The sequence below is a fragment of the Coptis chinensis genome, chromosome 1, assembly GCF_015680905.1.
Source record: "Coptis chinensis isolate HL-2020 chromosome 1, ASM1568090v1, whole genome shotgun sequence".
Classification (NCBI taxonomy): domain Eukaryota; kingdom Viridiplantae; phylum Streptophyta; class Magnoliopsida; order Ranunculales; family Ranunculaceae; genus Coptis; species Coptis chinensis.
In genome coordinates, this window is record NC_141456.1 from 34,922,866 (window position 1) to 34,934,924 (window position 12,059).

At 39.5% G+C, this 12,059-nt stretch overlaps 1 protein-coding gene across 1 annotated transcript; it reads left to right on the forward strand.

The window, feature by feature from the left end:
• The first annotated feature begins 4,779 nt into the window (after positions 1-4,779).
• LOC147523664 (tryptophan aminotransferase-related protein 2-like) lies at positions 4,780-6,736 on the forward strand. Its single transcript, XM_086562580.1, is given in 5 exon segments — positions 4,780-4,918; positions 5,249-5,294; positions 5,297-5,554; positions 5,639-5,919; positions 6,060-6,736. Coding segments are annotated over 5 exon segments (1,164 nt in total). The 5' UTR covers positions 4,780-4,811; the 3' UTR covers positions 6,532-6,736.
• The last annotated feature ends 5,323 nt before the right edge of the window (positions 6,737-12,059 follow it).

Below are 12,059 nucleotides of genomic sequence, written 5' to 3' on the forward strand. Positions count from 1 at the left end.
GCGTCATACTTTTCCAGTTACTAGTACGTTGAAAAAAATTTGTACTAACCAAATGGATACTTACCATGTATTAATCCAAGAAAAGTTTATAACATCATTTTCTTGAATTCCTATATGATCTATTGCTACTTCATCTATGCGAGATAATTCAATCCATTGCAATTGTATATGTCACTATTCAACTATATAGAAGTATACAATGGTGCTTTCGAAGTCAAATTCATCATGTACATATATATGATAATAACTAACTAGTAAACTAGCTACCTTATCAATTGGATTATTTGTTATATATTAATCATTGAAACCATCATGGCCTTGTCGTTTATTTGTCTTTCTATTCTATTTGATCATCTTAGTTTACTAATGGATTGTTATGTGGAAACAGAAGTCCATCATGAGCAAGCACGTGCTTGCATGAGATTGAGTGATCATAGTAATTTTAGCCCCAACATACGCACTTACTCGCTTCAACTAGGGAAAATGAGATTACAGACTAGCTTATTGGACTAAGCCTAATGCTTATACCTTATCAAAAAACAAAACCAAAAACCAAAAAACAAAAATCGTAATGCTTATGGCTCCAGAACACATACTGAAACAGAGCGTGTTCTATCTTTGGTATTAAGTTATAGCACCAACGCACGATACCAAAAGGTCACACTAAGAAATAGGTTTTGCCTAATAAATCACGATTTCAGTATTTTATCCTAATTATTGTAGGAGACAGACTCGTAGTGTTTTATTTTTACTTAATGATTGTGAGAAAACAATGAAGGCTTGACGAAATACCGCAAATTGTATGCATTTCAGTCTGTTCAACAATTAAAGAACCAAAAGTGGAAAGAAGGAATATGTCATAATGAAAACTATGTATCGATTTGGCGGATTATTCTAACCGATCTGCGACCATAATTTGATCTGAGTGCTACTTGTTAGGAATATACAACTTAATTGTATTTACTCTTTTACCAATTACCAAACTATACAAACCTTTTTGTCTTGTAAGTGTCTTGTACTTCTTAATTAAATCCGAGCCTAGTGTAGATACACTATGTCCTTAAGACAGATTTTCCCCTCACGGTGCTTGAAGGTTGATGGGAAACTATCTCTCAAGATAGAACGGATTTCCTTCTATAGAAAGCTAGCACTTCAATTCTATGACTCGTGAACACAACATAGTATTTGACTAAGAACGAGGGAGAAGAGAAAGATCGAACTCGCAGGTGATCCGGTGTATTTTTCTCTCCAAATTCATCCACTATTTATAGGTGAGTGGTGCCTTTTCAAACAACACAAAGTGACTCTTGGGAAAAAGTAAGCAACTCTTTGAAAAGTCACATGTTTCGAAGGACACACCATTTCGGCATATAGCATCAAGCTTTCAACCGGTGCCTATTTCGAAAGGTTTGCACCTTTTCGGCATGATACACCGTTTCAAACCGGTGCATTTCGAAAAGGTCGCGACCTTTTCGCATAATGCACTCGCTTTCAAACAAATGCATCATTTTGAAAAGGTTTTTCTCACATTACTTAATTTTTTCAGAAAAACCCATTTCATCTTAAGTGGGGTAACTTGGGAGACAAACTACTCATTCATATTTAAATGGATTTGAGCAAATCATTTTTCTAACAATCCCCCACATGAATGAAAATTTGGCTTCTTCTATCATAAACATCCGATTTACGTTTCTTTTACAAATGAAAAGATACCGCGACGTCAAGTAGCATGGGAGGCCTTGAACTTGCCTTTTAGTGAAAAGACGATCGGATTTAATTGGACGATCAAGAGACTTCAATTAATGTCCTTGAACTGTCGGCCGTTTGTATAAACCTAGACAATCATCTTCACGCAGATACGCCTCCTCGAATCTTGTTGGTTCTCACGCTTTGTGTTCATTTTGGCCTTGAACACTTCTTGGTTTCGGATAGTGCTTTTGAGACATTTGTCTTTAAAATTCTCGAAGCGGCCCCACTTCGCACTAACATAGGTGATTTTTATAAAGAATATCCCGCAATACTCCACTTGATAACATAATTTTCCAAGATATAGTAAATCATTAAAAGCTTGACTTATCCCGGTTCTCGCCAGGATATGCACCGCCTTATATAGGAATGGGTTAGAGTATAATATTACTCCCTAGTGCTAACTTCGAAGTCACAAACATAATTCAGTTGGCCCATTGAACCTAGATCTTGGGATCTCCAAATCCAACTAGGTTGGTTTTTCCATTATGATGACTCTTGGTTGATTATCTCAAAAGCTTTAAGCCCATTCCCTTGATAATCTTTCTACTTGCTCTCTTGTTAAACCTTTTGTAAAGCGGATCCATAATGTTATCTTTTGACCTTACATAGTTGATTGAGATAACTCAATTTGAGAGCAATTGTCTAACGGTATTATGTCTCTACGGCGATATGTCGAGACTTCCCGTTATACATGCTACTGCGTGCTCTACCAATAGCAGATTGGTCATCACGGTGTATACACATAATCTTGCACGAGTTTAGCCCGGTTGGAATATCCTCTAAGAAATTTCGAAGCCACTCTTCTTCTCTCGACCTTGTCCAATGCTATGAATTCTCGATTCCATAGTGGACCTTATATGCACGTTTGCTTTGAGGATTTCTAAGAAATTTATGCATCTCTCCTAGAGTAAAACACCACATTTGATGTCTTTTGAGTAATGCTTCAACAAATTTCCAATTTTGAATTAATTAATTCAAGGAGATTCATAATTCCCCATATTTTCCCAATTTCTCATGACAAAGTCAATAAATTGGAAAACCATTTAGATATATGTTTAGCAAGTGAGGTGTCTTGTTAAAGAATGTCACATATCATTCATATAGTGTCGAAACACTTCTAAGACCTCAATTTTGCTTACAAGTATGCTTACAGAACAATATCTTAAACAATCTTCTTTATTGGCACTCTTTGGCGCAATAGTAAAACGCATACATCTTACAAATAATACAATATTTTTAGAACCCTTTTAGCACCAGCCATTCCTAACATCTGGAATGAAGCAAGGATTCTCGGAATCTTGGATCATAATTCCCCCCAAGTGTGGCATTACCACCACCTTGTTTGCTTTCAAGAAGTCCATTCCAAGAATGACTTGAAAATGGTCTAAGTGAGCTACCATCGTCTACCTTTCCTCGCCCGGTTATTGCATCTTAATGTCAACTTCCAAAGCGAAGTCTTTTCACCGGGTTCGGCTTCTTGGTTCAAGCCTCTCATAGAGCCCGTACATTCTGCTAGTTTCAATCCAATAGCCTGCGTATACATACTCGAGATTAACGTATGAGTTGAACCGATATCTACCATTGCTAGTATACACCCGTAGTTATTGAGTTCCACTTCTACGAACATAAGGTCGCGTCATCGGGGACCAAAATGTTCATACCATTCAACGAACTAGTAGGTCTAACAAATGAAATAGGAACGGCATGAATAGGAGAACTCGGTGGTGTTGTCATTTCTATTCTAAAATATAAGCACACCTTTATTTTCCTTAAACCAAAAAAGAAAAGAAAACAAAACAAATTACGTTGGTAAAGAAGAAGAAGAAAAGGAAATGGCCTCTTAAGTTGTTAGGAATATACAACTTAATTGTACTTACTCTTTACCAATTACCAAACTATACAAACCTTTTGTCTTGTAAGTGTCTTGTACTTCTTAATTAAATCCGAGCCTAGTGTAGATACACACTATGTCCTTAAGACAAATTTTCCCCTCACGGTGCTTGAAGGTTGATGGGAAACTATCTCCCAAGATAGAACGGATTTCCTTCTATAGAAAGCTAGCACTTCAATTCTATAGACTCGTGAACACAACATAGTATTTGACTAAAAGCGAGGGGAGAAGAGAAAGAAAGATCGAACTACGTGTGATCCGGTGTATTTTCTCTCCAAATTCATCCACTATTTATAGGTGAGTGGTGCCTTTTTCAAACAACACAAATGACTCTTTTAAAAAAAGTAAGCAACTCTTTGAAAAGTCACATGTTTGAAAGGACACACCATTTCGAGATATAGCAACTTGTTTCGAACCGGTGCCTATTTCGAAGGTTGCACCTTTTTCGCATGATGCACTTGTTTCAAACCAAGTCTTGGCGTTCGAAAAGGTCGCACCTTTTCGGCATAATGCTGTTTTTCAAACAAATCGCATCATTTTGAAAAGGTTTTTCTCACATTACGTACTGTTTCAAGAAAAAACCCATTTCATCTTAAGTGGGGTAACTTGGGAGACAAACTACTCATTCATATTTAAATGGATTTGAGCAAATCATTTTTCTAACACTACTTGCCACAATGAAAACTATGTAACAGTCGATTAAAATTTGAGATTACCGGTGCCATCCAGTTTCACCCATCGGCGATATCTTGGACAAAGCATGTTTTGTTCCCATGAAATGAAATCGTACAAATATGATAGTCCCTTCCTTCATCAATTCGATACCTATTCTGTCTGATTCAACTTTTTATTATCTTATTTTTTTGGGTGGAAATAACAAGCATTTGAAGTATATGTCACCAATTAATCGAAATTAATCAATTTCTGTCCTAAAACGTGCTAGAAATTTTCTTAAATTACCTTTCCAAAATAAGGTTGTCAATAATGAGGTACCTAAACTTAACCAAAAGAACTTAGATTAGGAATTATCCAATTCATTTCTTCTAAAACTATGAATCTAACCAACATTGTTTTCTCTGTTTTGTCTATATATACGAGACACCATCCAAGCATTGTTGTGCAGTGCAACAACAGTTGAATTCTAAAGTTGTAAGTGAGCAAGAAAACAAAGATGTGTGGTTTAAAGCAAGAACATGCCAGTCAACGTTCTTCTTCTTTGGAAGCAAAAGAGAATGTCACAAAGAAACACTCTTCCGATTCTGTTATCAATCTTGACCAGTAGGTGAATTGAAGATACATCTTTTTCATGGTTTCTATCTATTGGTTCTCTGTTATGCGTATCCATGTGCCATGCATAATGTTGATCTATATTACATACACTTTTGATACCATGTCACAAATTTATTTATTTTGATTTTTTTATTTCTTGTATGGAAATTGAGATTTAAAGGGAAAACAATGTTGCTTTTTTGAAGTATGATTATGACTATACATATATACTCGATTAACATACTGAATAGGCCCATACTAGAACTTTTTTTTCTTTATTTCTTTTTGTTTTTTGGATGTTGATTAACATAGTGGAATTGGCCTGGGCTAAATTTACAGTGGAGATCCAACAATGTTCGAAGAGTACTGGCAAAAGATGGGAGACAAAAGTGCACCATCACGATCAGCGGGTATCAATCTTTAAGCTATTTCTCTGATGTCAAAAACTTCTGCTGGTTTCTAGAGCCAGAGTTTGCTGAAGAGATCAAAAGGTTGCACAAATTGGTTGGCAATGCAGTTACTGATGATCGCTATCTAATTGTGGGAACCGGTTCAACTCAACTTTTTCAAGCGGCACTTTATGCTCACTCATCCCCTGATGCCCATAAGCCCATCAATGTGGTGTCTGCTGTCCCATACTACTCAGTAAGTCTCATTGATTTTAGCCATCGATGAAAAACTTCGCCTAATATCTGTACTGATCGATGGTGCTTTCCTGGTTGATTATAGTGTTATCCAACAGTGGCTGATTACTTGAAATCGGGCCTATATAAATGGGCTGGTGATGCTTCGACATATGATAAGGACGAGCCATACATTGAGGTTGTGACTTCACCAAACAATCCTGATGGCCGTCTTAGAGAACCTGTTGTAAATCGCAGTGACGGATTCGTGGTCCATGATTTGGCGTACTACTGGCCGCAGTACACGGCAATCACTTCACCAGCTGATCATGACCTGATGCTTTTTACAGTCTCCAAAAGCACCGGTCATGCAGGATCTCGAATAGGGTAAGCACGCCTCATGTACCTAATCAAAATAAAAGTACACAAGGTGTAGTTTATAAATTCAGTGCATACTTGATAGCTTAAAATTTGGTTGGCGACTTGTTCTATTTTCAGGTGGGCTAATGTTGTTTGTTCTATTTCAGGTGGGCTATTGTCAAGGACAAAAATGTGGCTGAAAAGATGAGAAAGTATATTGAAATCAGTACTATTGGAGTGTCTAAGGAATCTCAGCTGCGAGCAGCAAAAATTCTTAGAGCTGTGTCAGATAGTTGCCAAGATTTGTCGGATGAGAGTTTTTTCAACTATGGACGCCGTCGCATGACTGAAAGATGGGAGCGCCTTACATCAGTCATCAAACTGAATGGCCTATTTAGCCTTCCAGAGTACTCAACCGAAATTTGTAACTTCTCAGGAGTGCCTACTAAGACACATCCTGCTTTTGCTTGGTTGCAATCCAAAGGAATGATTGAAGACTCTGAAAACTTTCTCAAGGGCCATAAGATCCTTACAAGGAGTGGAAAACATTGTGGTGTGAGCACCAAATATGTTAGGGTCAGCATGCTGGACCGAGAGGGTACATTTGATCTTCTTTTAGAGAGGCTCTCAAATCTCTAATCAATAGGATCTGGAGATGAATAGTTATCTAGGGAACACACTAGACAGTTGTCTAGCTTGCTAGAAATTTAACTTAGTGTTACTATATATTGCAATCTCCACACAAAGGTTATTTCACTGTGTGCTCTGTGATGGGGCATTGATTAAATTATTCCATAGTACTGATCATTGTTTTTCAATGATAATGAATAACTATCAATTCATCTGTCTGGCTATTTTTATGCATTTGTAGCTTACGAACATGATATTTGTGCAATAGGGTAAGCCCATTATTTCCAATTTGATGAAGAGTTTTGCTTTGGGCATTTTCATCAGCAAAGAGTTTTGATAATCACCACCATTTGCTAAGAGCGATTGGAAAGAAATTAAAGGACACATACAGGGTGATAATATAGAAATAGTAAAGCAAAAATTATATAGGTTCCACGACATCGATCAACAGAATAGCTTGTTGTCAGTTAGTCTAATGTCGAAGAGCAAGTCCAATGGGGGCTATATGGGCTGCTAAAGGCAGATATAGCACCCCAACCACAAAAATGTCATTCTAATGGGGCTGCTAAAAGAGTCTTAAATTTGGAATGAGTCAAAAACCCAGCCAAAGTTAAAACCTTTGCTAGCAGCTGTTCTAATAAGTTCGGGAGACGGACATCATAGTTTCTGCCGTTCGTGTGTTAAATTTTGATGGACGGCAGAAACTATGATGTCCGTCCAAAAAAAATTTAACTTAAATTACAAAATAATAGACGGACGGCAGAAACTATGCCATCCGTATCATTTAGTACTTCGAAACAGAAAACGCGATTGGATTGGTTTTTTGATTTTGGAGTGCCAAATTTGGCTGGGCAAAGCTAATAGGCCTATGTGGCACCTTTTAGCAGCCCAATTTAGCAGCTCTCCATTGGTTTTGCTCTAATACAAACAATAGTTAGATGTGACTGATCTAATGACCAAAAGTCTTGAGTCAACAGTTTTAGATATACGCTACAATGGATCCTTGCTACGGTCGCCCACAGACCTATTCTAGGTCAAAATCAAGACAGATACAAGCACCAGAGTTGATATTAAAACCAAAGCCCATATTATGTTTGGTTGTGTGATTGCAGGAAACAAGATGCTTCCGTACTTTATGACAACATCACTCTGACGGACTAATATACACAGCCAATATATATTATACATGTGTCCAGCACAATTCATCAACGAATTATACCAATACCTCAGCCAGGTCAATTATACTAAAGTCTCTCATATCAAGACCTCAGCTAGGTCGATTGTACCAAGACCTCAACCAGGTCGTTCATATTAAGACCTCAGCCAGGTTGTTTATACCAAGACCTCAGCCAGGTCTTGTAACGCTCAAAGATGGAAAGGCAAATATTACAATAATTTCAGAATAGCAGTCATGCACTTTATTGCATCCGCATTTTAAGCTTATTCAAGAGCCACATTGACCAAAGGTCACAAGCTATAAATTAGGTGGGGATCACCTCCATTCTCCATCTTCTCCACTCTCCAAGAGCAAGCGAGCTAGGGGACCGGGATACACCCGGCGACTTCCCTCACTTTCTCAAAAAAAAAAAAAACTATTCATCCTATTTTCTTGTAACTAAAACCCAAGCAAATAGGAAAAGAGAAAAACCAAAAAGGAAACCAAACCCACCCAAAAACAGTTACCCACTATTGGCTATTAAATCGTTGAGTATTCACCAAGTAATCGGCGCCGAGTAATCGGTGAGTACTCGCTGCTTAGCCGACTCGACTAACAATTTAATCCCCGATCACAATCGGGCTAGAAAACTCCTCGAGTACTCAGCCGATTAGCCGAGTAATTGTGTTCACGATTTCTACTATATCAATGTTAAACATTGAACTCGACATTTTGCCGATTCGACCAACTCTCGATTCTGTAAAGTTCTACACTTTAATCATATTTATTTCAGTTGATTGAGTGTTTTAATTGTTTATTGATTGATTGGGTTCTTAATTGGTTTCATTATGTTGGTATTTCATAGTTAAATATATTTAATAAGTATTTGTAAAGAAATATAGTGTTATTAAAAATCGCCCGATTAATGCCGATTAATCCCCAACCGATTACATGACCTACTCGCTACTCGCTCTTCAAACGAGTAGCGACCGAGTAAATTCAATCCAACACTCTTATTCTTACGAGTACCTTTAGCGTTGGACTGACCAGCTCTAAAGACACAAGATAATGACGATTCTGGTCGACTTTCCATGTTCTTTAATTATTTGAAATGTGTCGTCACTGCAAGGCAAACGAACACATGGATCACATCCTTGTTCATTCTCAATATTTTTTGTTAAATACATGTTGATCCAATTCCAGAACTGGATTCCTCCAAATCGAAAAAATCACATGGAGACTCTATCTCAAAACCAACCTTATCTCATATAACAACATTAAACAAAGAATTCTCATCATATTTGAAAACCAAGAAATACCAAGCACATAAATAGTTACACTCTACGAAAGCATCCCACCTTTTTTTTTTTTTTTTTTTTTTATATAATACATTTATTGCTACCGTTTTATATGAATTTTGATATTTATCTTATACTTGTTTTGTGATTGTGTTTGAAATATTAGTTTAAAAAAAACGAGTTTTTTTTTTTTTTTTTTTTGTATGTGTGGTTGTCTGGGTGGCTCACCCTCACTTAATTTCCTGGCTCCGCCACTGTCCAAGAGTATTATTTCTTCTCCACGATGAATCTCCATTTCCTATTCAAAGTACTGATCAAGAGGAACTATGTCAGACTTGATTCCAGTTCAACTGAGAACTGATCGTGAGGCGCTTCGTGCACGTAATCTTGAGCTCGACCAAATCAACACTAAACCTCCATCTCCCCCAATTCCCTTGAATTGTAAGGTCATAACTAAAATACACATTTACATTAACGCCATCTTGGATTGATTTACTTGGAAATTCAACTAATCAAATTTTAGTTTTTTTTATCAAACTTTCTAAGTTCAATTTCCAAGTTCACGAAGCGTGGTAATCAAAGCGAAATACTACCAAATTTCACTCAACTCGAGCATCAATCGAGTGGAAATCGATTAGGAATAATCTCTCAAATCGTTGAAAGGTAGCCTCAAAAGTCAAAACAAAGAACGAACTTGTAGTTTTCAAATTGGATAAGTACACCAACCTTCATCTTTAGTCAATGGTTCCTTGTCATATCAACCTTTGTGCAGTGTCAATTCTTTTGGTTTGGTTTTACCACCACGCGTTTATTTTGAAAGCGGATCTCCCATAACCTGCTTAACAAAGAGATTTTGTTGCACTCAGATCTTACTTTCGTTGTTTAGTCTTCATTTATGAGTTTGAACTATTCAATGCATGCAATCGAAAAGACAAGCATCGTAGGGGGAGCAATATCCCCACTAAGGAACATTGCAGACGAAACACAAACCTGGCGACCTCAACGATCGACCTCCAAGACCGATCTGCGGCGACTCCTTAGAAAGTAGGTGTGTACATTGCGGGACGGCTAATAAAGCGACCTCAACGCATCGACCTCCAAGACCGATCTGCGAGCGACTCCTTACAAGTAGGTGGTAATTTAACAAAGATACCTCAATCATTTAACACTTTGCCGAGACGAACAGCCACCGGATGTAATCATTGCCAAAATCTTATTTGTATTCCCCACCACCGGAAATAGGGACTACCGCGCCAACTCCCAATCGAGTATGACTTACACCAAAACCACTCCAAAGACTCATTCACGATCTCTACCCTACATTTGTACACAAAGGGTACACGTGTGCGAAGGATCTCCACTCCCAAAATCCTATAAATACCACCCTCTTTGGAACTTCGCGTCGGACTGATTCTTCTCTCCCCAAGAAAAGGAAAAACGAGAGGAGATCGTGGGCGGTTAAATCCACAAATGAACCTCGGTCCCATCCAAAGTCCAAACCCATCTCGTCCTCCTCTCATGAATCGGAAAGCTAAAACGCCTCCTTTACATTGGCGCCGTCGTGGTTCCGATTCATCGAGAGCCACTTTAGATCGGGCTTCATCCATCTCTAACTCTCCGACCCACGAAGCATGGTTAGCATAGAAGATCAAGTTCGTAACCTTGCCCACCGGTTAGGAATAACGAATGAGAGCATTTCCTTGCTCGGGGAAGAAAATGCTACGTTACGTGCTCAGGTGGATAATTACCAGCAACAACAAGTCGGCAACGGAGCCGAACACAGCATCAATGACGTTAATCAGCAGCTTAACGAGTTATCCCAAAGGATTGGCCAGACCTCTGCGAAGAAGGACTCGACCGCATCGCGTGCACAAGATGCTTAAGGCGTATCGCAAGATCTCCGTTCACCGCAGAGGTCCTCAGTAAATCCTCTCCACACGACTTTATCCAGCCACGCTTTCCCATGTACGACGGCAGCACATGCCCTGGTCAGCACGTGGCTCGCTATATTCAGAGTTTGGCACTCTACAGCTCACCCGAGTTTGATTATCTCCACTGCAGATTATTTCCAGCCAGCCTCAAGGATGGCGCTCTAGATTGGTTCTTTTCACTGGAGTCTGATTCTATAAACACTTTCGAACAGCTCACTGATTTGTTCGCCAGCCAGTACGTCCACAACAGGCGGAAGAAGGCAGATCTTGATTCTCTGTTTCAATTATCATTCAAGGAGGGCGAAACTATTCGTGAATTCCTAGGACGGTTCAAGGCCGAACTGCTGTGCATGGAAAGTGGCTTGAAAGAATCTTTTCGCCACATCGCCTTTTCCAATGCTTGCCGAAGTCGCGAAACAAATGACCTAGCTAGGTCGTTGATGAAGGAACGCCAGAGACACCGGCCCGAGCTCTATGCTCGCGTGGACAAGTACATCAAGTTGCAAGAAACTTTAAAACTCCATGGTTTAGCGAGAGCCACGAGGTCGCCGTCTCGGATCGTTCCCCACGGGGCAAAGAAGCGGCCCCTCGCCCGGCGCTTTCGTGCACGCGATCGGATAACAGCCGAGAATTCACCGTTCCCCGATCACATCTTGGATAAGATTAAGCGCCCTCATTTTTCCGACCAACCATCGCAGCCAGCGGTCGACTGGCAAGCCTTTTTGTGCATTTCATAAAGCAAAGTGCCATGAAACTGATGCATGCTGGGGGCTCAAGCATTATCTCCAAGACCTGGTGGAAGCTGGTTATATCAAACACTACATTAGCATTCCTGATGGCGACCTGCGTCACAAGTTGCTGGCTCGTCGGGTACGTAGTCGATCTCCACCTCACCATCACCGCCAAGGGGTACAGGCTCGTCCTCACAGTAGAGGACGCTCCCGTGATCGTTCTCGTCACGAGAGAAGGCAACACTCGTCCGATCGTGACAATGCTCGCACTATTCATGTGATTACCTTTCCGGACGATTCTGTGACCTCTTCCCGAGAGAAAAGACGTCGGGTTGGCGCTCTTCAGGAAGTCTATCATTTTACTTCACAGGCAGCTCACGCCCCGCGTGGTTCAGGTCGCAGCGCAGGCGATATCACTTTC